At 36.8% G+C, this 26860-nt stretch overlaps 1 protein-coding gene across 1 annotated transcript; it reads right to left on the bottom strand.

Annotated features, from left to right (window-relative positions):
- Positions 1-87: 87 nt before the first annotated feature.
- LOC110102896 (probable calcium-transporting ATPase 9, plasma membrane-type) lies at positions 88-22099 on the bottom strand. Its single transcript, XM_020831403.2, has 7 exons — positions 21756-22099; positions 9509-9563; positions 7473-9415; positions 7232-7387; positions 2179-2350; positions 1648-1946; positions 88-446 (listed from the first exon to the last, which is right to left on the bottom strand). The coding sequence occupies exons 1-7, from the start codon at positions 21930-21932 to the stop codon at positions 138-140; spliced, it is 3111 nt and encodes a 1036-aa protein (XP_020687062.1). The 5' UTR covers positions 21933-22099; the 3' UTR covers positions 88-137.
- Between the last annotated feature and the right edge of the window lie 4761 nt (positions 22100-26860).

The following is a 26860-nucleotide window of genomic DNA, read 5'->3' as shown; positions in this document are numbered from 1 at the left end:
CCTGAGCTTCTACTTAGGCTTCGTTTGGGACGGCTTTCTTACTGCTTCTTTAAACAGATTTTTAGTTCAAAAATTAAAATTTTAATACTAAAAAAACAGCTTCAAGAAGCAGTAAGAAAGTTATCTCTAACCAAACCTTAAACTTCTTGAGGGCCACTGGGTATTGGCTGGTAGCCATTCTGGTGGTGAGATGGGCGCTTCGCAGAGCCAACTGGAATGCATTTGAGTAGAACGGCTATAATCAAGCTCACTGATCCAATAATAACGCTGAGCAGCCATAGTTGCCAGTTCAAAGGGACGGTGGAGGCAAAGGCACCGAGAAACTCCACAATGATAACTTGGAAGACTACGGTGGATATAAGAACAGCGGAAAAGACCCAGCTGCTAAAAATTCCTCGAAAGACGTTGATTTTCTCCATTTCTCGGCTGTTTATTTCATTGAATAGCTGGTCGGCATATGAGTCCATCAGGCACAAAATATTAGTTTTTGCTACTAACTATTATTCACTCAAAAGATTAAGATTCAACAGCTAGGGAGCATGCTTACTGACATAACTAAGGATTCAAGTTAAATGCTTTTACAGCTTTGGGCTGCTTGTTTAAGATTACCTTGAATTGTGTTGATGCTTTTGTTGGGTGCAACAATGGCTTTGGTACCCAGTGGCTAGTTTAGTGGTGCAGAATAGATAAGAAATTTGGGGATTTCATTTAGAAAGTCAAGCAGGTCAGTGGAGCAAAGGACATCTTATAGCGTAATAACTGAACACTCAGGCAATTAGATCATCTTCATAAGGATCAGTTTGGAAAAATCGGTTACGATATACTTGACAAATCCAAGTAATCCCTATCAAGAGAGAAGAAAACAGAAAAAACAAAAAAAAAACAAACAAACAAGATTCAAATGGGAAAATTCAGCAAAAACAACACCTTTTGATTAACGGGAATCAAATAAACGAAGAAACAAACAAGATACTAGGATCTTCTCTCCCAATCCCTAGAAGAAATATAAGGCCCAAGACTCCAAGACAAGAACCCTCAAAAATAGCCACCAAAATATGCATATCCCTAACCCTAAACAACTCTTGTTATTTAATCCCTACTTCCCTAATTTCAAACTCCGGATTCAAACTTTTCCCTCCTACTCCTAGCCGCCGCCCCCTTCTTTCCTAATTGACCTGCCTAGTGGGCCCACTAGACTTGGGCGGCACTCTCAAGGGGGCGGTTTGTCCGCCTCCTGTAATAAAAAACCGGCCCTTGTGCTGGTTGGGCCGGTTCAAGGATAACCGGCCTAACAAAATCAGCCAGGAATCTCCTTAAGGCTCATGTTTCACAGCTCATATTAAGCTGCCTCAATGGCGCTTTTACATTAGACTCACCTTAAAATGTCAAATTTTGTTCATTAAAATTTATGTGTAATATAATAGGTTTTACCCCCCACGCATTTTCTAACAAGCTGCTTATCAAGAAAATAAGTTTAGACGTAGAAAACTCCCTACTACTAATAAGAACGCCATGAAAAAAATTGTAGAAAAAAAATTGATATAGTTACTAAGAGAAGAAATTTTCAGAATCTAGCAAAGATAGTATTGATTAGATTAACTAAAATAGATATTTTAATTTAAAAATGAACGTGGATAGAATTTGTACCTGGCAAAACACGAATGTGTTGAATATGAAAGTATCGAGCACGATATCGGCATCGGATCCACTTAATTTGAGCAGCTGCTTTCCATCAAACATGAGAACTCCGAGGACCAGAAGTTGATAGACACTCTGGCCGATGACATTCCTCCACATAGCCTTTGTAATGAAACTCTCACCACGGCCGGTTGGAGGTCTCTTCATCATTTCATCATTTGGAGGTTCTGTTGCTAATGCTAAGGCACCAAGCGTATCCATAATCATGTTAACCCATAGCAGCTGCACAGCAGTGAGAGGAGCATTCCCTGAACAGCTAAAAATGTGAGTAATGAACTATTATAGAATTAAGGCTTTGTTTGGGACGGCTTTTTCATTGCTTCTTAAAGCAGCTTTCTAGCATAAAAAATTTAATTTTTAAACTAGAAAGCTGCTTTAAGAAGCAACAAAAAACTTCCCAAACAAAGCCCAAGTCAATCTAGTAGAAACGTTTCCAAGAGAAAGAAAAGAAATTCATGGATGAATCACTTAATTGGATACCTATTATACATGCAGAGACAAAATTGACTATAAGAGCAACAACATTCACAGTCAGCTGGAACTGTACAAACTTTTGAATGTTAATATACACAGCACGGCCCCATTTAGCGACATTTATAATGGTGGTGAAGTTGTCATCTAGGATAATCACATCAGCATTCTCTTTCGCAACCTGTAAGCAAATAACACAAATTTAGTGCAGCTTTCTCACCTGTCAATGATGAAGAGAGTGAGCAAACATGAAGAAGATCAACAATAACAGGCTAGAATCTATGATCTAATGGATAGTGCAAAAGGATGATGGTATATAACGGACGTGATGGTATCTGAAGATTGCAAATTAGTTAATAGAACCAGAGTATCAAAATAAGAAGAATTTTTTTTTTTTCCCTTCTGTTGTACTTTACTACGAAGGGATTTGATTTATCCTAAAAGCATGTGTTTTCAAAGCATACCGTATGAAGGCATTCTACAAATTTACATTCATCTTTACATAAATCAATTAGGAATTTAACAGTAGAATCTATTCTGATAGAAAATGAAGTACGCATATTAAATACTGATTGAGGGATCCGAAAATTTGCATCAGAGACTCTTTGCGCCTTTTTTGTCGTCGGGGAGAGTTTTAACGAGATTATGCTCCGGAGTATATTTTCAGCAGTTAGATTGGATTTTTAGATAAAACACTAAGATTTCATCCTCATTTTATGATGACTTTATGAACTAAGATCTATTTCTCATAAGTGCAAGCCCCTATAGTTAATTACCCCTCACAATAACAAGAGAAAACTTTCAATTAAAGCTAGTCATTAGATAGATATTAAATATCCATCCAGCATATAGTAACAACAACTTTAGGGTTTGAAGAATTTTAAGGAGATTATGTTCCGGGGGTAAACTCTCAGAATGCAAATTGAATTTTTAAATAAGACGTTACTCAAAGATTTCATCCTCATTTTGTAAGGATTTTATGATCTTAGATCTAGGTTCTCATAAGTGCAAGCCCCTATAGTGAAAGCAGATAATGAAATATTGGATTTTTAGATAAGATGCTAAGATTTCATCCTCATTTTATGATGGCTTTATGATCTAAAGATCTGCTTCTCATAAGTGCAAGCCCCTATAATTAATTACCTCCCAATAACTATAGAAAACTTTCGATTAAAGCCAATCATTAGATAGATACTAAATACCCAACATATAGTAGAAGCACCTTTAGAGTTTGGAGAGTTTTAACGAGATTATGTTTCCATGTAAACTTTCCGAAGGCATATTGAATTTTTAAATAAGACCTTTCTTAGAGATTTCCTCCTCATTTTGCAAGGATTTTATGATCTAAGGTCTGATTTCCCATAAGTGCAAGCCCCTATAGTTTAAGCAGATAATTAGGTATTTGATTTTTAGATAAGATACTAAAATCTCGTCCTCATTTTATGATGACTTTATGATCTAAGATCTATTTCTCATAAGTGCAAACCCCTATAATTAATTAACCCTCCTAATAACAAGAGAAAGCTTACGATTAAAGCTATTTATTAGATAGACACTAAATAACCAGCATATAGTACCAGCAACTTTAGGGTTTGGAAATTTTTAAAGAGATTATGTTCCCAAGTAAACTTTTAGAAGACATATTGAATTTTTAAATAAGATGCTACTCAGATATTTCATCCTCATTTTGGAAGGATTTTATGATCTGAGGTCTGGTTTCCCATAGTTATAGCAATAACTTTAGGGTTTGGATGTTGATTTTTAGGGTTTTGAAATTTATCACCATATACTTAAAGCGGATAATGAGAGAATGATAGCATGCCCGACCAAGATCTCATTATTCAGTTGTCTCGGGCTAATATTGATAGAGTCTCTTCCGATTGAGATTTACTTTCAACATGATCACCATCGATATGATGTTAAAGTCAGTTCAAAATATTTGTATTTTAATAAAAATTTGGGAGTCATTTTGAAAATATAAGATCCCCTTCGGTTGAGATTTACATTCAAGATGACCATCATTGAGGATTTAAATAACTTGTCTTTTTTTGTTGATTATTGTCGGCTCTGTTTGCTTGCTAACAAAGAATCGTGTTTGATCATATTGCATGTTGTATTTTGATGATACCCTTCGGTTGAGATTCACCTTCAACACAGTCTGAATCGGAGTTTTGTAGGTCACTTTATAGTGCTTTGTATTTTTATAAAAATTTGGAAGGCATTTGAAAATATGAGATCCCCTTGGGTTGAGATTCACATTCACAAGGCCATCATCAAGGATTTGTAAGTAATTTTATTTTGTAATTTCAACCTTATCAACTCTAATTGCTTGCCAATAGAGGATTGGGATGAATTGATGATTTTGGAGATTATCATATGAGTGTCATAAATGAGAGTTTGTATTTTAATGGGTGAATTTCCTTTAAGAATGCCTTAAAACCCTAATGTTAACTTGAAAATCAAATTCCTCAATGTATTTTAAGATTGTATATTTATTTGTTAATTCAAGTCATATTGACTTCAATTCTTTCAAGGAGGATGGGACATGAAATTTAGAAAGTTCATTTTTCAATTTTAACCTACGTAACATTATCAGACCTTAGATTTATAAGTTTATTACATCGGTTGGAGTACATTCGGGTATTTTAAAATTCTTTAAATGATGCAAACATTTTCAGTGCATTTAGCATATCGTATTTGCACGCTTTTCAATACATAAGAATAAGATAACATGTTTCTGGTGTACTTGCATATTGCGTTTGCATTTTTCATCTTCTAGCATATATACATTTCAAATATCTGAATATAGATGCATAATGCACTTACACATCGGTGAATTTCCAAAATTATTGGAAAATAGAATTTAATTTTTTTATTTGTAATTTTTAAGTATGAACAATATTATACGATGTCACGCTTGCGTACTCATAACACTCGTCACAGCATATACGAGCTTGCCATTCTTAGAACTTATCTTTTCATGCAAGTTTAAACACATTTGCATTGCGTATTTGCATAACTTTTAGTGCATCCATATGACATCTAGTGCATGTGGTATATTTGCACGCTTCTCAATGTAATTTTAGGATTTTGGTACATTGGGATTCATGCAAATGTCTTGAAAATATCATGATTTGATCATCTTGCTCTCCTTTGAATTTCTTATACGAAATTTGAGGCATTGCGCGTTAGAATTGTAAGATTACTTTACAAAATTCATGCAAGTAGCAATTATTTAAATTTTAATTTCTCGCCTTCACATTTTGTAATTTTTAGAATTTTTAAGTGTTACCTTCTATTCTCTTGTATGAGAGGGTTGTGGAATAGGTGGCAAAGAATGCATTTTAGAGATGAATATGAAAGATCCTTGTACAAATTGACCTATAACATACTTTAGATGTCATCTTGCAAAATTTGTACAAGTGGCAGTTGTGCAGATTTAACTTTTGCACTTTAGTATTTTGAAGTTTTTAGGAATTTTGTCTTCTACTCATTTGCATGAAAAGTGGTGCGGATTTGGTGGTGAAGAAGGCAATTTAGGGAACAAATATGGGATGGACAAGTAAATGACAATTATGACATGTTTTTAATATGTCATACTCTTAGGCTTTTAAATATCATTTTATATTGAACATTGTGAGCCCCACATAATGCTTCTCCTCCCCTATAAATATGGATGGTGGGGGAGGCTCGCTTCATGCAATTCTTAGGTTGATTTAGGTTCTTCGGAATTTTGGTGAAGATCTAGTAGTGCTCGTAGCGAGTTTTGTTTTACTTTAAGTCATGTTCCTTGCTTGTATTTATTTTATTCATTTATTATATTTATATTTTAATTTATGCATTTTTCTTATACAATAATTTGCTTAGATTATTTGGAATTTGCAATGTTTTAAGTTCCTTGTAGTGTTCTTAAGTCTCTTGTAGTGCAAAATTTAAATCCAGATTTTAGTAAAATTCCAGCAGCATCCTGATGTCTCCCCTGTTTAGGCCAAATTTTGGGAGGTGCTGGCCTACCCACCACACCTGAAAGGGTGTGCATGATCGATATCAGGTGCACCGCGACAAGAATTCAAAATTCCCACCACGCCAAGAATTTAAAATTACCACCACGTCTGAAAGGGCGAGCATGGGTAACCTGCACGAGAAATTCGCATTAGGTAAAACACTCGATCGCGCACACCTGTTGTTGTCAAGCCTTCTCCCGCCACGCTCGAAAGGTCATGCACAAGTCATACCTCACAACAACAAGTATGTCACTTACGAATTCATCCACTGCATCGCGAACAACAGTGATGAGCTTCTTCCCACCATGCTTGAAAGGGCATGCATAAGAGTCCCCTCGCTCATTAATCACATCATCGCAAGTTTCTAGGGGGCTTTTGAGTTTTAAGACCATTATACCTACATGTGCTACGTAGGCAAGACAACGCTAAAAATGACGAATCACCTCATTTCATGTGCGCATGTAAAATTTTCATCGATTTTCTTGTGTTAACACTTCACCAATATGGGTGTCTTTTACGGGGTTTTTGGGAGTTTCGGATGCGCTCACGCATTCAACTTTGTGAACAAAGGTCATTTAGGCTACCTCGCACAATGGACGCATTTTGGTGTTTTTGACCACCTTCTCTTGATGTGCTTGTAAAAGGTCCCTCTTGAATAATTTTGACATTCCAGTTACAATGACGCAATCCATTTTGTGATTGGATATCGTTTGGACCAAAAATGCTGGCCTGAACACTGAGGAATAATACCATGATCAACGAGCTCATACAAAAGATAATTATATAAGGAAAATTTAACGACTTCAAAGCTAAATAATGACTTCATAAACCGAAATAACTCAGAGAACGGCTTTCTCTTAAATAGAAGAACGATCTTGCACTAAAACTAGGCAATTTAAAACATCAATTATTCATTGTGATTTTTACTTCAGACTTCTAAACAAGCCTGAAAACCCATGAAATTACTATGGTAGATTAAACTGGGAATAGGAAGTCCAATAAATAAATAAAAAATAGGAGGGTCTAAAAAATATCCATGACTGTGGAACTGACAATACCTCTGTGCCTGAAATACCCATTGCTAGACCGATGTCTGCCTCATGTAAAGCTGGAGCATCATTGGTCCCATCCCCAGTGACTGCAACAACTTCACCCATGTTTCTAAGATTGGTCACTAAAGTATGTTTGTCTAGCGGCAATGATCGAGCCATTACCTATTAAACAAGTTCAAGCAAGTATTAAGTAGTTGACTCATCTGGCAAAATAAGAATAAGCAAAACTAAAGTATCAGAATAAAACCTGGAGCTTCGGTATTAATTGCTTCATCTCCTCTGGACTCTTGCTGCGAAATTCTGATCCTTCTATAGCCAGACCATCATCTGTCAATATTCCACACTCTTTGGCAATGGCTTTAGCCGTGTTAATATTGTCTCCGGTCACCATCCGCACTTTTATTCCAGCAGTTATACAAGTCTGAACTGCTTCCCTTACTCCAGATCGTACTGGATCTTTTATTCCAAAAACAGCTATCAGTGTATAACCATCCGTGGAAATTTCATCTTCTTTTGGAACTTCATCCATATCCTTGTAGGCCAAACACAGTGTCCTCAAAGCATCATTGGCAAAAAGAGTAATCACATCCAAGATAGTTTTTGTTTGCTTTTCAGACAAAGGCACAGCATTTCCATTGCAATCAAGGATCTTATCACACAACTGCAAGATAATTTCAGATGCACCTTTGCAAAAAGCTCGAAATCCTCCATCTGGTAGAGAAACAAGAACAGACATCTTCTTCTTAACCGAATTAAAGGGTTCCACCTTCAATTTGTTGCAATCTCGATGTTGAGTAGAATCAACGACTCCTTCAAGATCCAAGCCAAACTCCAATAGTGCAGTTTCAGTTGGAGTACCCAAAATGGTGTTTTTACCATCTTTTCCCCTCACCACTTCTGAACCACTATTTTGGAATATACACTGCAAAAGAATGCCTACTACTTCTCCAGACAAGGTAGCCTTCAAATGCTCTGAAGTCTCCTTACTCCTGAAAGATTTAGATTCATCACAAATCCAAATCTTATCAACTACCATGTGATTGGTTGTCAAAGTTCCAGTCTTATCAGTGCAAATGCATCCTGAAGATCCCATTGTCTCGCATGCTGATAGATGTCTCACAAGTGCCTTATCATCCATCAGTTTCTTCATAGCAAATGCAAGACTCAACGTCACCGCTAAAGGTAGCCCCTCTGGAACTGCAACAACAATTATGGTAACCGAAATTGCAAAGTAATTCAATATTAGCAAGGCATCATCTGGGAACCATTTTAACAAGCCAACATGAATTGCCTTGTCCACTAGAAACCTGGCCAGCAGTACAACAAAAGTTAATGTAGCAAATACCAAGCCTATCTTCCCAATGATTGTAGCAACGCCATTAAGCTTCACCTGCAAAGGTGTTTCATCCTCTCCTCCCTGGCTCAGAGTTTCCATTAGTCTTCCCCATTCAGTTTTCATACCAACTGCAGTCACTAGCATTTTGGCAGATCCATCTTGAACCTTAGTCCCAGCAAGCAGAAATGGCTTTTCATGAGAAACATGCACTGGATCAGCTTCTCCAGACAAGCTCGACTCATCTATTGATAGCGAATATCCAGATATGTAGAGCCCATCAGCAGGAACCTGATCCCCAATAGACAGATGAACAACATCTCCAACAACCAGATCATAGATGGAGACCTTTTGTCTATAGCCATCTCTGGTCACTTGCATGAAAATCTTTTTCTTTTCTCGGTCCAGGTCTCTGAACTGCAGTGATTGTTTGTAATCACTGACAGCTGTAACAGAAACTACCAACAAGATACTTAGAATGATCCCAAGTCCATCGTACATCCCTTTTGGCCACCCTTCAGTGGCTAGCCCAACTCCTATGGAAACTGCAGCACAAACCATCAAAATTATTAAGGTCAAATCTTGCAGTGCATCCCATACAAACATCCAGAAACTTCTAGCAGGTTTCTCAGAAAATTTATTCGCTCCAAAAATATTCTGTCTGATAGACAAATCACTTGTCTTGATGCCATCTTCCAGAGATACAGACAATTTTCTTGATATCCCATCAACACCTCCATGAATTTTTAAGCTCTTCGAATTGTGTTCCCGTGCAATGGTGGCCAATTCATCAGGGCTAATGTAGAAACCAGCTTTCCTAGCCTCCTCAGGAAGCTGATATTCGATATTATTTGCAGCTGTTGGGAAAGAAAATCAAATTCCGATAGTTATATTATAAGATCCACAATTAACGAGAACAAGTCTATACAGAGTTTCAGTAGATATAATACCATCAATAAACGTCAAAGCAGCCTTCTGCACGTAAAGAGCAACTCGAATCTTTTCCTGCAACAAGGGACAGAGAGAAATTTAATAACATATTTAAGGATATTCTTATAGGTCTCAGCCGTAATTCCATGGAAAGATATAGCAGCCACAGTGATCCATATTATTCAAAAAATAATAATAAAAGTAAAAATACTGATATCAATCAGACTATTAAAAAATATCTCCATTCCATCCGCATCACATAGGTCTCCACAGTAGCATAAACATGTTGTTAGTTTTATGTGGAATATGATTGTGTCGATCAAACGGGTTGTATTGCTGCCTCGAACCTCAATTCGATATGTCAGGCTCATTGGGAGGTTGTAGGGGTCCTCCTCCTACTTGAGTTCGAGTACCCGACGGCTCGAAGCTGTGTACCCGATCACACCGGCACTGCATATTTTGCTTGGAGAAAAACAGAAGTGTTGCGGCGCCCCAAACTCGATGCTGCAAGGGAGCAATGGGCGCACCAGACCCAGACGCTGCGGCGCTGTCATACATACAAGAGACAAAGAGTTGAGCGCCATGGTGCCAAATTGGAGTGCCGCGGTGCTATGAAACGGGCTGACAATTTTTATTTCTTTTTTTTTTTTTTCCTTATAGGTTGCATCCCTTGGTAGTTTTACAGTGTCTCTTTGTTTGTTCTTGTGTAGGAATGGTGCTAGAGAGAAAAGCAAGGAGAGAGTAAGATAGAAGAGAGATATGTACTATTTCTTTCAATTTTCATTGTGTATTTCTTAGTGTGATGTGGTTCGGTGGTTTTTTCCCTGTTTTGAATTTTTTCACATTAAATCCTAGTGTTCTTCCTTTTTTGCTACAATTTTCAATTTCTTATTTGTGTTTGTTGTGTGCTTTACTTCCCCCAACACATGCAAATTCTTCATGATGAATAATATAATGAATCTTGAAAACTAAGAGAAAACAAACTTTATCACTGACTAAGAGAAAACAAACTCTATCACTGACTAACGAACCTTTTATTAATAGTTCATGTTGTTCAAATTGAAGAATGTGGGAGCAGGATATCATCATGAAGAATAATATGTTTATAACACAAAAAGGATGTAATTTTAAAATCTACTTAGATGACATCTTGCTTAAAAGCAACAAATCTCAAGGCCACTTGGGTGGCCTTTCTAAATGCTTCTAAAGCTAAGAGCATACACCATGAAGCTCAATCTTGCCCAATGCATTTTTAGCACTCATTCAAGAAAATTTCTTGGTTGTAAGATATCTCCCAAAAGAATCAAAGTCAACCATAACGAGAACGTGATTATGGGGTTATTTTCTCCTCCCTCAACCATAATAGATGTAAGGAAGTAAAAAAAATTATGCTATTTTAAGCTGATTCATCTCTCAGTCAAAAAGAGCAATGCTCCACACCTCAAAGAAGATTGTGAATTTAAGGTAACTGAGGATTATAAGAAAATACTCCAAATGCAAAAATGAAAATGACAATTCCTCAAATTCTAAGCAATCCTAAAACGAGCTAATCTTTACAACTCTATCAAGAAATCCATAACATGGGTTTAGCTTAGTATAAGTTCAGAAGAAAATAAAAAACAACTGCCTATCTATCATGTTATCAAGACTCGGAATGAAGCCGAATTAATTGACAATGCTATGAATGAATTGGCTCTATGATGGGGACATCAAAGCTTGGAAAGTGCATCAGAGGCTTAGCCGTCGATCTACGGCCACGATCGAGTCGATGTAGCTTTGAGTCATTTTCATGTATTTGTCTTTTATTATTTATGTTTTAATTGTTTTCCCGTTTTACCTCTTACTTAAGGGAGGTCGTATGTAAGCCCTTAGGGCATTGTCGTCTTTCTTATTTTGAGTCCTTGTTGTACGAGGCTATTTATAGCCCTCATGTTGCTCTTCTAAAGTTAATGATTGAATGATAAAAAAAATTGTGCTATTGCTTGAGTTCTTGAGAGTGCTTGGAGAGAGAGCAAAATCCCTAGGAGAGGGAAGACGGATCATCCACCAACCTTGGAGACGGCCGAGTTCGTGGTTTGTATTATCGTTCTTTTCTTCAATCTCTCTTCCTCCTAACCGCCGGATTTCCTAGCCACCCCCACCTTGCCGCCGGCCAACGTCTCCCACCACCACCACCTCAAGCCATCACCCTCCTTCCCCCTCTACAACCACCGGCCCGCTTACCCAAAGCCCCACCCCACCGCCGACTCTTCATCCAACCGAACCCAAGCCCAAGCCGCCCCCTTCCCCCTTAGTTTTTTTTTTCCTCCATCCTTGCTTACATTGATTTCTTTCCTAATTTGGTTGATTAATTTAGGTAGCTCATTAACTTAACAAATTCAAATTATTTAAATTTGAAAAGTTACCTAAAATATCACCCCTATTTTAGGAAACTTTTCAAATCCTTGCCTATTGAATTAAAGTTAAATTAGGATGAAATATTTCATCCTAAATTTAAGTCCATGACTTAAGGAAGCATTAATAGCTTCCTTAATTTCTCTTCCAAATCCATAGCCGCCGACCCCCCCTTTGGGTTCTCCATTAATGCTTGCAATTACAACATTCCTAATTGGGTTTAAATATTTTAGGTAACTCAATTAATTTGCAAATTCAAATTCATTTGAATTTGAATTTGTTGAAATTGTTGCCTAAAATACCAATCCTAATTTAGGAAAGTTTCCAAATTTCAGCCATTTAGATTTTAAAATTATTTGGGAATTAATTAAGCTTTTCCTAATTTTATAATCCCAATTAAGAAGGCTTGAATTTATTTCCCAAACCTTTCCCTCTCTTTCTACATGCCGCCGGCCCCCTTAATGGTCCCCACCTCCTAATTAATGTCCAACTTAAAGCTCTTCCCCTTTGGAAAGATTTCAAATCCTCTTTCCCTCTCTCGTAGCCGCCCCCACCCTTACCTAAATACACCCAAATCCTTTCCAAACTAAAAGGATTTGTTGGGGAAATAATTGTTTGAATTCCCTCCATCCCTCTAACCAAAATTTGAACCTAACCTCTCCAAATCTCTCCCCTTGGCCGGCCACCCTCCTCTTGCCTTCTCCTACTTGAATTCTTGAGGGAGACTTCTTTCTCTCAAAGGATTCTACAAGGCGAGCAAAGGATCTTTACATTCAACACTTCGACATTTGGGAGAGACTTCTTCCCTTCCAATTGAACCTTCACGAGGAGCTACGACAAACTTCTTCAACACCTCACCTACTTGTTTTTGGGTTTTGATATGGGTGAACTTCTTCCCATTTTTATTTACTTTTCAAATCCCCCTAATCTTATAGGTGATGGAGATTCACAAGGAGCTGAGCTTCACCTTTGACTAAGCTTAGTAAACGTAGGATTTTGTCTCGCCGTTGCCAAAGCTTAGTAAACATAGGATTGAGTGCCCTTTATTTGCTTCTAATCTTATTGTTAGATTAGGGATTTCTGTTGAAGGCAATTCTATTCGCATGACTTGATTTTCGATGTTGTTTTGATAATCCAAGTGCTTAGTGCGCAACTTAGCGTAAACGGAAGTGACCACTGATGTGATACCACATGTGAAGGAGCTTCTTAAGAAAATTAAAAGTGATTGACAATGGAATTACAATTAAGAGCTTATTGAGATAACAAGTAAAATCATTAAAGGTTCTTAGTTTTTAACTTATATTTTTAAAAAATATGAGCTATAAAGGAGGTCAATGAAGTGGCCCAACAAGGGTGTAAGTGAGTTGAGCCTGCTCGAGCTCAACTCTTTAAGGAGCTCATGAGTGGATCAAGCCACGAGTTCAAGCTCGAGCTCTGCCTAGCTCAGTTCAAAAGCTCGTTGAGCAGCTCGATTAACTTAAAATATATTTTAAAATTAATTTAAATTAAAATTATACATTATATTTTAATATTTTTAAATTAATTCTACATCAAAAATAAAAATTCTTTAAAATTTTTTTATTTAAAACTAAGAAATCAAGCTCAACAATCGAGTCAAGCTCGAGCTTTCAAAACGAGCTCGAGCCTATAAATTTTTTAACAAGTCAAGCTCAAGCTTAGTAAACAAGCAAGCTTATGCTCAAGTTTGGGCTCCAAAAATTCGTGCCCCAGCCTCCCCGTTACTTTTCGAGGGAGTTTAAACGGATTAAGTTCTGGGGGAAATTTTGAGAAGGCAGATTGGGATTGACGATTTCTTTCAAGTGAAAAGCCTTGACTAATTGGCAACTTTGTGAGTCCTTTGGGTGAATTCATCAGCATAATACTAGGAATTTTGTTAGAGCTAAATCTTGGATGACCTGCTCGAAATTTATCTTAGAGCAACTCGAGAATTTAGGTGACTTTAGGACTCTGTGAATTTCGATTTGTAGTGATTCAACCCGAATCTTTAACAAAGACCCTTGAACCTAATCTAGGTCCTCATAGGGACATAATCAACCGACCTCAAGTAAATATGAGTATCTAATTGGCATTTTAATAAATAAAAAACCTCTAAATAATGCTAAACCAAAGAGCCCCTTAGCATGATTGATTTTTCTCATCTTGTGCATATGCTTATTTTGACACTGAAATGCATTGAACTGATAGATTGTTCCTTCTCATATGATTAAAATTATTATTGCAAGCCGGAATAGCAAATATATTTTCCTTTTAAACAAGCCGGTATAGCAAATTATCATAATCGACTGGCGACGGAGGTCGAAAAGACTATAGTCGGGTGACGGTGGTCGGAACAACAATAGTCGGAGGGCAACGGAGGCCAGAAGGACCATTGTCAAGTGACAGAGGTCGGAAGGACAATATTCGGAGGGCGACAGTGATAAAAAAGACTATTGTCTGGCGACGAAGGTCGGACAGACTGTAATTAGAAGGCGATAGTGATCAGAAAGAATGTAGTTTGGAGACGGAGGTCGGAAAGACCATAATAGGCAGACGACAATGGTCAGAAAGACTGTTGTCTGGAAACGAAGGTTGGAAGGACCGTAGTCGACAGCGACAGTGGTCAGATAGACTGTAAACTGGCGACGGAGGTCAGAAGGACCATAGTTGACGGGCGATAGTGGTTAGAAAGACCGTAGTTTGGTGACGAAGGTTGGAAAGACCTAATTAGCAAACAATAGTGGTTAGAAAGACTGTTGTTTGGTGATGGAGGTTGAAAGAACCGTAGTCGACGGGCGACAGTGGTCAGAAAAATCGTAGTTTGACGATAAAGGTCGGAAGGACCGTAGTCGGCGGACGACTGTGGTCAGAAAAACCGTTGTCTGGCGACTGAGGTCGGAAGAACCGCATTCAACTGAGGACAGTGGTCAGAAAGACTGTTGTTTGGCGGCGAAGGTCGGAAGAACCATAATCGGCAGGCGATTGAGGTCAGAAAGGCCGTTATCTGACAACGAAGGTCGGAATGACCGTAGTCAGCGGACGACAATGGTCAGAAAGACCGTTGTCAAGTAGAGGTTGGAAGGATCATAATCAGCATTCGAGGAAGGTCAGAAAGATCGTTATTAGGCGTCGGAAGTCAAAAAGATCATTGTATGGCGACAGTATAGGGGGGGAGTCCGACCATAATCGGTGTTCGGGCAAAAGTCTGGCGTTAGTCGGTGGCCGAGTGGAAGTCTAACGTCAATCGACAGTCAGATAGAATTCTAGCATCAGTTGGTGGTTGGGTGTAAGTCCAATGCTAATTGGAAGCCGCGTGGAGGTCGGGTGTCAGTCCGGCATCAATTCGATGGTCGGGCAAAAGTCCAGCGATAGTCCGACAATGGTCGGTGGTCAAGGAGTCTGGTGGCAAAAGAGCTCTAGTTTCTCTCTCTTCTTTTTCTTTCTTCTCTTCCTTGCTTCCGTCCCCTTTCTATGAGGAATGAGAGGTCTATTTATAGTTTTCTGAGAATGGCATGACAAAAAATAGGAGGGAGATCAAGAGTACGTTGGGAGTGGTTTGAATGGACAGCCGATATTGATTTCTTTGATCATGAACCGCTTATTGAGTATTTCAGTGCCTTAGTGTTATGACAATTCGATGATCTTGGACTCGTTAGATTCGTCATGTCGATCCGCTCAATTCGACTATACGCATGTCATATTTGGAAATCGTTTGGTCATCCAATTTATGATTTGGACCCTCCTAATGTTGTTCGGGTCTTCGATTTGGTTCCATTCGGGCTCATATAGTGTCGAATTTGACGTCGTTGGGTTCGTGTTTTCAAAATGTTTAGTTCGACTATAAGTTCACAGAAATCGAAATTCATATGGTCCCGGATTTAATATCTGAAGTTTCCAACTTGATTTTGCCTCGAGATTCAAGTCCGATCAAGATAATTTTTTTACGATATACCAATGCTATTCTCCTACATCAATATGTCAACTAATTAGACTTTATGCATGCTGGGGAAAGCAACAGAACAAATTTGATGATGCCCACAGATTAAATGGGGTATCTTAGTGGTTAAATGTGCCTCCCCTTTGACGAAGTCCGATGACTGTCCACATGACATGGCTAAACTAGAAACCTCTACTTAAATAGGCTGCCAGTAACATGATAATATAGACGATACTTGAGTAAACCCAAGAAGTTTTCCCAATTCCAGTAAGAGATAGAACTTCATTCAGATTTCAGCTAACTGAAACACGGACTTCTGTTAAAACAAACCAAGACTCCAACCCACCACCTAAAAGTCAACTCCAACTTTTAATAGTCAGTTGTTATCTAGTAGTCATCATTCATGAACCTGCAAGCTAGGGTTCCCGGAATCTCCAAAATGTTAAGCTGCGAGATTTTGCATTTTTAGAATAATGAGATTCAAGAGATAAATTGATGTGGTAAAATTCAAATTCTTAACAACTTTCAAAATTTCAAAAACTAAATTAGTGATGCTTTAAAAAGTAGTTGGGTATCTTTAATTAACCAGTGTTGGTCGTTTCAAACATTTTCATTCGCCAATGCAAGGCACAGGATTCTATATTCCAAACCACTTGTGGACCACATCGGAAACCATGGACTGAAGTTGGCCAGCCATATCAAGAAACATTCTCAGAATCTGAAAAAGATTAGGCTGCAAGATTTTTTTATTTTTATTTTGGAGAATTTATCGGTGGGATTGAAACCTAATATCTTGAACAACTAAATTAGCTAACATCTACCAGAAAGAATCTCAGCGACGATCTAAAAGGATTATAGAAACATTTCCAATCACCAATATTAGGCACAGGATTCTCTATTCCGAACCACCTGTGGACCATGTCAAGAAACAATGGACTGAAGTTGACCAGCCAATTTCTGTATAAACCCCTTTATATCTGGTTTAACATTAAAATATAGATGAAACCTGTTGCGGACTAGAATATACGTGGCAATAGAGCTAGAAAAGTTTTCGTCTCAGTGTTGCACGGATATCCAACACACAAACATGAGAGAAATAAAAAACAATAGGATTTTTACGTGGAAAATCCTGGAAAGGGAAAAAACCAAGGGGCCATGCCCATTTGAAATAATTCCACTAATGTTTGCATAAGATATAAGAGGCTGACTCGTCCTTAAAATTTAGAACGATCAGATTACAATGATTCACTTCAGGATTGAAGTCAAGTTACAAACAAGTTGTGTATTCGAGCTAAACTAAAAGTCATTTAGAATTCCGGCGTCACTTGGAAATCGGGCAGAGTTCCGGCGTCACTGAAAAGTCGGGCGGGATTCCGGTGTCACTTGAACGTCGGGCAGAATTCCGGCATCACTTGGGCAAAATTCCTGAATCACTTGGGCGTCGGGCAAAATTCTTGTGTCACTTGGGCGTCAGACAGAATTCCGACGTCACTTGGGCGTCGGGCAGAATTTCGGTGGTGGTCGAGGAGGAGTTTCTTCCCACCTATTCTTCTCTTCTTCTTCACTTCTTCTTCTTCTTGCTTGGGTCCCCTTTCAAGAGAAATGAGGGGCCTATTTATAGTTTTTTTATGATGGCAAAACCCGTAAATAGGAGGAGGATCAAGGGCAAAGGTGGAGTGGTTCGAATGGACGGCTGATATTGAATCATTTGATCGTGGACCGTTCGTCGGACATTTGAAGGTCTTAATGATGTCGGAATTCGCCGATCTTGGGCTTGTTGGATTTGTCTCGTCGAGCCGCTCGATTCGACTATAAGCATGTTATGTTTGGAAACCGTTCGGTAACCCAAATTGTGGCTTGAACTTTCCAACAGCGCTTTGGTTCCTTGATTTGGACTCGGATTGAGTTGAATTTGGTGTTGTTGGGTTCGTATTTTCGAGACGCTCGGTTCGACTATAAGTTTACTGAAATCGGAGTTCATATGATCCCGGATTTAATTTTTGAAGTTTTTAGCTTGATTTTGCTTCGAGATTCGTGCACGATCAAGATAATTTTTTTTATGATATATCAAAACCACAGGCTACCATTGACAATGGAAGGACTGTTAGGTTCCAAATACAGAAACGCGAAAAAATCCAGACCTAATAAATTAAAAAATGACCAAATTGTATGCCCTTCATTTATAAAATTTTTGAAAGAAGTGACCTTTTTACTTTTATTTTTTCATTTTTAACAATTTTTCCTGCATCCAGTTCACTTTGCATCTATTTTAAGAAAAATAAACAACTACAAAAAAATACAAGAGCAGAAAACCGCTTCTCAGATAATTACGACATGGTTGACCAATTCTCCATCTGACAAGCAATTTGAACCGGGAACATTGCAAACGTTAAGATACGCCCTGTCTTTTTACATGGATAATTTCGGATGTGTAGAAGGAATCATAGAAAATGAACAACATATCTCTTGGGTCTCTTGGGTCAATGTAAGAGATTGTTGGGGTTGGGGCCCTCGCATAAAAAGAAAAGCTATGCTATATTTACAGCACAACCAATCAGCTGTCCATTTGACACACTATTAGGCTTTGTTTGGTTATTTTGTACCTTGTCTAAAAAGTAGTTTTAAAATTGTTGTTTGAAATAACGGAGTTTTCAAAAACGGAGAAGTTAATATGAGAAAGCTTTTGAAAATACAAAAATACAGTTCTCTAAAAAGCATTTATGAAAAAGTGGCACATATAAACAACAGGAAAAAAATTTTCTGCCATTTCGAAACTGAATAGGCGAAATTAAGCCATCTCAAACAAGGCCTTAATCATCCTTTTATGTGCGGTTCTAAGAAAATCCTGGCATTTGGGGAAAAAAAGAGGATTTACATAAATAGCATTGAAAATTATAAGATTTACATATTTAACATAAAAAATAACGCCCTCACCCTCTTTGTTACAATTTTGTAATTGATGACCAGTGGCAAAATCGATGGTGTTAGTGGGTTTAGACAAGTGAAGAAGGGGGTGACGGAAGTTATAGATGGAGAAGAAGATGGCCAAAGCAGTGCATTGCGTATCTCATCACCATTTTGGGCGAGATCCCATTCAACTTCCTTGTCCCTTCTCCAAGATGGAAGCTCCATCACGACAAGGAATGAGGGGGTTGGGGGTCAAAACCTCGTTCCTATGAGATTCTGTCATAACTTCCTCATGTCCGACATCCTCTTCATCATCAATATAAATGATGAAGTTCAAGTGTCAAATATGTAAACCCTATAGTTTAAGTGTTATGCATGTAAATCCCCCAAAAAAATTTAGCTCCATTTATTTTAGATGAAGTTTTTTAATACTCACACAAAAAGAAATGTTTTTTTTTTCTTCCAATTAGACTTGTTGCGTCCTGGAACATTCATGGTGGTAGAGAAATATAAAGTTTAGCATCATAGCTTTATATGAAGACCCAGCACACAGACATATAAATAAGGAAAGATGTAGTGTTTATAAGAGACACCAGAATTTTCTCTTGGAAACCCCTGAAAAGAAGAAAAATCACAAGGCCTGGCCCAGTTTAAATGAATCCACTAATGTTTGCAATTGATTACAAATGAGACCCTTCCTTAGGAGGAAGGCCTTGGCTCGATCTAGCAAATATACATCATATAAAGTGCATTATATGGTGAGAGTTGGAAGAATGAGTGTTGAGATATTCGCTTAATCGGCAGAACCATAGTCCACAAGCGATGTAAGTCGGAAGGACTGTAGTCGGAAGACGGTGGTTCGAAGGATCATAGTTAGGCGACGGTGGTCGGAATGACCAAAGTTGGGCAATGATGGTCGAAAGGACCAAAGTCGGCGGGCGACAGAGGTCATAAAGGACCGTAGTTGGCGATGGCAGTTGGAAGGACTGTAGTCGGTGAGCGACGGAGGTCAGAAGGGTCTTAGTTGACGATGGTGGTTGGAAGGACTGTAGTCGGCGAGCAACAGAGGTCGAAAGGGCCGTAGTCCGTAAGAGACGGAGGTCAGAAGAACCGTAGTCGGCAAGCGACGGTGGTCGGAAGGACCGTTGCCGGTGGGCGATGATGGTCAGGAGGAATCCCGACGGTGATCGACGAAAGGGCAGAAGTCCGGTGGTGGCCAAGAAAAACTATGGCGGTGGTCGACGAACGAGCAGAAGTCCGACGGTGGCTAGGAAGAACTCTGATAGTGGTTGACGAACAGACGGAAGTTAGCTGAACTCCGATGGTGGTTGACGAACGGGTGAAAGTCATAAAGAACTCCGGCGGTAGTCGATGAACGGGCGAAAGTCGGGAAGAACTTCAGCGGTGGTCGACGAACGAGCAGAATTCCGGTGGTGACCGGGAAGAACTCCGGCGGCAATTGACGAAGGGGAAGAAGTCCGGCAATGGTCGGCGGCAAGAGAGCTCCCCAAGTTCTCTCCTATTGGTGACTTGGCTGATATAATCGTCAAGCATCAAAAACGAAAACCAATGGTTAGAGGATGATTTAGAATTACTGTATCTCCAAACCTGCATAAGCTTGTTTTTTTTTTTTTTGGGAGTTTTTTTTTTTTTTTTGGGGGGGGGGGGAGGAGCTATTTATTGGACATCAAAATATTACTCATTAGATATGAAAAGTATTATGCTATCCAGTTCGTAGCACAAAATTCAATAACATAACTTGAATTAAGTTCAATAGGCCATTAATAATTAATCTTTTTGGTAGCCTCCAACTCAGATCTAATCAAATTTGAATTTGCATAAAATCTTTGAGTGGCCTAGAACTAAATCTCAACAAGTCATCCAAAAGATAGCCCTAACTCGACCCTTTGCATTATGTTAATGAACTTGCTCAAGAGATTCACAAAGTAATCTATTCTCCAAGGCTATTCAACAAGGAAGTCCATTACTTGCCAGTTATTCCTCCAATGTTCAAAACTAGTTGTTGACTACAAACAACTCATCTAATGCATATTTAGTTATGCCGAGTTTAAATTATCTATTTTTTTGTGAAATCAAACTATGTAGCGAATTTTTTTATGTTGAATTAGAACTTCAACTATCAATACAGAATGAATGGTCATGCAACGACACAAGAAAATGTGACATCTAGATTTTCATATGCAATCTAAAACTTTGAGTTAAAGTCCTATCACATAAAAATCTCTCACATAATTTCTCGTAGATTTTCCTCAAATTCCCTCTCATTTTCTGTGAATTGTCTTTGTTGCACTCACTCTTTTTTGCCGTATGGACATATGATTCAGCCAAGTCTTTCGTAAATCAATTCACCAAAAAATTTCACAAAGTTCTAATCTCATTATCTCTCTCATATCCATTTTGCTCATTGAATTGATCTATATATTTAGAAAAAAATTTAGATCTTTTCACATATGACGTTGATCCAGCAAACTAAATGAACTAAGATGTATAAAAAATTTAATAAGTTTTTTTTATATATGGTTGTGATCAAATTATATAATTCATCAAAAATAATTTGAACTATGAGGGGGGGGAGTAAGTGCATATTTCGAACCAAACACGCATATATTTACAATTCTTGAACCAGACCCAGACTCTGCAGTCGGCACAGACAAAACCGTTTACATCTGAGCGACAGAAATTTATTATTATTGTTGACTCTCCTCACCACCCATCACATCCATTAACTGCTTTTTTTTTACTTTAAAATAACTGACGGCCTGTATGAGAGGAATCAATTTCACCCTACGCGCAATTCTAAAACATTGAAACGTAGCGAAAAAGTAACGGCGATGACTGAACTTTACCTTCCGCTTCACTAAATTGCGATGTTATATACGATCGTCATCACCCACGATAAATCAATCCCAGCTAGGGTTTCGAGTAAAATGAAGAGGAATCTCGAAAAGAAAAATCAGATATGATAATAACAATACATGAAGAAATGGAGAGAAATAGAAAGAGAGAGAAACCTGGATGCTGCGACGGCGAGCCTCAGCCTCGGATCTTTTATCAAGATCGGCAACCATCCGGAACCTCCTCTTGCGATTCAGAACAATCGCTCCGACGGCACTTCGCCATCTCCGCAGCACCTCCTCCGACGGATTCTTTGCCGGCAAATCGAAGTTCTCCTTTAGAAACTTCTCCATCTTGTCCCTACCAACACCTCTCACGAATCTGCGGTTTCTTAATCAACCACAAATCAACTCGTGAGGATTCACTTTTTGCCGGAGAAAGAAGGAGAGCAGAGAGGTGAAGACGGCAAGAGCCCGGCGTTGATAAGCCAGTTCAGGCGAATTAAATAAAGGTAGCAGCTGGTTTGAAACATATTTATTAATTTTTCGGTGTGATCACCGCCCGTGAGCTCACCTATAAGCTTCTCCTAGTTGAAGCAGATTTGAGCCCGTCGAAATATTTTTGAAATATCGGATTTGTAACAAATTTTACTGTTTTTTTTTTTTTTTTTTTTTTTTTTTTTACATTGGACAGCCAATTTTTGGCTCTAACGCTGAAGTAACCCTTGGCATGCATCTGAGAAAAGAAAAATAAAAAATTAAAATTAAATAATATATAACAATTAATAAAATAATTTATTTATTTATTTTATTTCTTATAGGCATATAGCACTTTTAGATTTTACGCAGGAAGCTTAAGGCTTAGGCTTCATTTGCGACGACTTTCTTATTGTTTTTCAAAGCAGTTTTTTAGTATAAAGTTTTTAATTTTTGTATTAAAAATCTGCTTTAAAAAGCAATAAGAAAGTCTTCCCAAATAAAATCTTTGTTTGGGGTAAATTTTTTACACTTATTTTTTATTATTTTCAAGAAATTTTTTGCATAGCCTTATTTAAAAGTCAAAACCCTACTTTGTTGTTGCAAGATAAGTAGTGATGATGCATAGTCTTATTTAGAAGAATAAAATTTATGTTAAAAATAATTAAATATGCTTCAAATTAAATTTTAATATTAATTGGTTCAAATTTGATTAAGGGGACATAGAATATACCAAAGTTTTTTTTTTATTATTATTTTTATTAAGAGGAAACCCCATAGGGCCTAGCTCAAATGAAATAATCCAAAGTTACAAAAATTCGCTCTCCCCCTCAATTGGATAAAAGGGATTACGAAGTAGTGAACTTGAGATTGGTATTCTATAATTGTAGTATAACTTGTTGGATAAATAAAGAAGGTTTATGATATCAATCAAATTATGTCAGTCGAGCAATGGTGGAAGAGCGACAGTGGTCGAGTTACATTAGTTGAATTATGATATTTAGACAACGGTGTTTGGGCGGTGGTTAGATGACAATGATCAGGCACTATTAAATGGACTATGATAAGTCGAGCAATGCTTGCTAGGTGACGGCGAACAGGCAACATTGATCAAGTGATCATAGTTGAACAATAATGATGGCTCGCTGTGATAACCGACCTTGAACGCCAAGTACAACTCCTGAGTTATTTAGATCTCCATGCATCCATCGACTCTTCTAACTCCACATTTCTCTCTCATGCTCGCTCCATTACAAATGATGTCGATCTTTTCAATACCATTGCTCCCTTAATCCTCAAATCTCTCATCACTCAATTGTAATGGAGTGAGTTTTCACATAATTGAGCATTGTCATTTATCATTATAATCCTTCGAAGTCATGATAAAGTTCCTAATACTTTGATATAAATTCAAGGATGATTAAGGCATTCAAGTATAAATTAATCAAATTACTATAAAGTTTTACATCTAAGTAAAAAATAACTTGATACATTCAAATAATTATTATTATTATAATTATGGACTTTTATAAAGTGCAATCTATACCTCATGAATTGTAGTGTACGTAATTTAGTTTTAATATTATATAATGCTCAATAGCAAACAATTGTTGACACATAATTAATACGGCTTATAAAATTTAAATGGGTAAGCTTTAGCTCAAAAAAATTACAATACATATACATCAAAATATTTTACTATATTCATTATCCAAAAACTAATATATAATACATAGGAAATCAATACAATTACTATTCTATCACAAACTTCTTACCACAAAATAATAAAAGAAAATGCAAAACAAAATTTTTAAAAAATGATGATCTATATCAATATCATTCCAGCTGGTTCTGATCCTTTATCTAACATGAAATTCACATAATGAATTAAAAAAACCCAACAGTAACTCAAATTCACTAAAGCTATCAACACAAGGATTAAAGAATCAATATGCATGCGGAGCTCGGTCAATATAATCGATAACATTCAATGATATCAATGATTAGTTAATGTTCGTAAAGCTCAAAATGATTATAAAAAAAAAGAATAAGAAATTATTACAATTAATTTAAGAATCAATAACATGTATAAGAATCAATGAATCAGTAAAGCGGTAAAGTAATCATAACCTACAAGTGTCAATATCGTCAGTTGTATATGTTTTATCTACTCATATGCATCATTTGTTCATATATCATCTATGCATCCAATAATATCAATGCCATCGATATATCTATCTATTGTATTAGTGTTATCAATGTTATCTATTTTTAATGTGATATTTTCATCCCTATATATGTTCATTCATATCATTTTATTCAATAATCATTAAGAGCTATCACTCTCTATTCGTCGATGAAATCGGTAATCAGTTACGAGCTACAACTGGAATAACACCACAAATATTCAAAGGAAAGCAAGTAAGTCCACCCTCCTACGCAGGATATTAACGTTTTAAGAGCCAATCTGAAATAATTGTTGTGTTGTTAAATGTAAATATCACATTCATTTATATGAAATACAATATATATAAAAATGCAGTAAAGTATATACATACTTTATACCATCAAAATATCATTACTTGTTTAACCCAATAAAAATCAATAATATTACATTAAAAATGTCAATAATTTCCTTATCTATCATATACAAAAAATGACAAGGTAAAAACTTGATAAATCAGAAGAAAATGCATTGTTAACGACTTAAGAAAAAAGAAATCTGCCAAATTTAAAATCATTGAAAACTAAAAAGAGATTCCATCGAAAAAGCCCCCAACGACATTCTCTCTCATTCCTCTCTCTCTTCTTCTTTCCCAAGCAAGCCACACGAATGGGGAGGGCTGGCGGGTTTTAGTGCTTAGGTTAAGGATTATCAGTTAGTGGCTTAGCACCGCTGTGCTTTCAAGCATAGTATCGTAACGATATAAAACACAGTGCCATTATGTTCAAGTTCAATGAAGCTATTACATTTTTCGTATTTTTGTGTTATTACATGTAGCATATCAATGAAGCTAGTATGATAGAATGGGAAAAAAATTGGACCAAGATATTCTCTAAGTCACTGAAATTAATTTGAGATGAGTACAATAAAATTTGTAATTAACTTTTTTATATATTATATTTATCTTAAAATAAATAAAATAATTTTCAGGCCCTGCCCTCAAAATTTTTTTCTTATATCTAGGGGTGTCAATAAATGGAGAAATTATTATGTTCGGACGGTGTCTGCACTCCAATCAGAACCGATCACATCGTCTGTACACAGCCTGTGTACAAATTGCACACATTGTGCGTATAGGCTGACATGGCCTGTTATGATTGGACTCCAGACACAAACTATGTTCAGACCCCACACTTAATAATTTCTCCAATAAATGACCTGATCTGCCAACTAACTCGAGCCAGACGCAAAAATTTCAAGTTTGATATATTAAATGGGTTGGTTTTGTTTTGGGTTTTCCGACATGTTTATTAAATGAGCCAGATTTAGATTGACCAATGAACCCATTTTTTACACAAAAATGATCATTTTAATATCTTATTTCTTTATTATTATTTTTTTTTTACATGTGAATATAATATTCTCATTTTTTTATCAAATATTCTAAACATTATAGTTAATAATTTATAAGCAAATTTAATCAAGATACATTAATTGGTCGAGTTGGGGTTATTCGTGTTGCTAACGGGTCAAGTTCGTGTTAGTCTTTTTGACTAATTTATTAAACAGTATGTCTTCGAGTTGACTGGATTCAAGTCAGACTTGAATCTGACGTGTGAAAACCCATTTTGACACCTCCTACTTATATCATTCTCTCTCCCACACAAAATACATCAATTTTGATACTTACATAAATTCAATCCGCATAAGCCAAAATAGTTTAGTAAATACAACTATTTATTTGATTTATTCAAATCTCTTAAAGGCATGAAATAAGAAAATAAAAAATATAATATCAATCCATATTAGCACAGTTGAATTCCTAATTCCAGTTTCTATGGAAACCAAGACCTGCAATTTTATTTATTATACAAATTAAAATAGTTAACAACTAATAAGACAATTATTTTGGCTTAGAGAAAAAAGGACAAGCGAACGATAGGTTTGATGAGCAATAATGCAATATCTGATTGCAATTTTTTAATTTTATAATTATGCAATTAAGCTTTAGAATTATACCAATTAAAAACTGCACTCATGTGCATTATTAAATGCCTTAGAAAACTCTAATTAATTTATGCATAAATAAATAATAAATTACTAGTATAATTATTAGTAAGTTGACAATACAATTAATGCCATTAAATTGAATAATTTTAAGAAGATAATACAATATTAATATAGAATAAATAATAATAATAATCATCATCATGACTAAATAAATATTATAAATTTATGTTTATATTAATTTCATAGGCTATACCACTATAAAACACGGATTTTCCACTGATCGTCCCAGGACGATCCAGATCGTCCTGGACGATCCTGGAGCAGATTTTTGATATTACAGATTTCGATGATGATATTTGTAATGCATCTTCCTGAATCTTCAAATAATAGCTGAATAAGTGGAGAGATTAGTCTGTGCGGAGTTCGAACGGGAAGAACTGTCCGGATCATGAGTGCACACATTATTTAGACACAGTGCGATAAAATTTTGATACATACTATTTACAAATTTGTACATAATATGCACACGTAGATGTCCGAACGATTCTTCCCGTCGAGACGACTCCGTACATAATAATTTCTCGAATAAGTGATAGTTAAAGTTTGTTTGTGATGAGTGCAACATTTTATA

This window comes from Dendrobium catenatum, unplaced genomic scaffold, assembly GCF_001605985.2.
Source record: "Dendrobium catenatum unplaced genomic scaffold, ASM160598v2 fragScaff_scaffold_1567, whole genome shotgun sequence".
NCBI classification, from domain to species: domain Eukaryota; kingdom Viridiplantae; phylum Streptophyta; class Magnoliopsida; order Asparagales; family Orchidaceae; genus Dendrobium; species Dendrobium catenatum.
This window is presented reverse-complemented; position numbering and strand designations above follow the sequence as displayed.

Bases quoted from the DNA above. Each gene is read 5' to 3' on its own strand.
- LOC110102896 (XM_020831403.2), bottom strand. From the start codon at position 21,932: ATGGAGAAGTTTCTAAAGGAGAACTTCGATTTGCCGGCAAAGAATCCG. The intron at 9,564-21,755 runs GTTTCTCTCTCT...CCCTTGTTGCAG, and splicing joins CTCGCCGTCGCAGCATCCAG to GAAAAGATTCGAGTTGCTCT. The intron at 9,416-9,508 runs GTATTATATCTA...CTTTCCCAACAG, and splicing joins TGCTTTGACGTTTATTGATG to CTGCAAATAATATCGAATAT.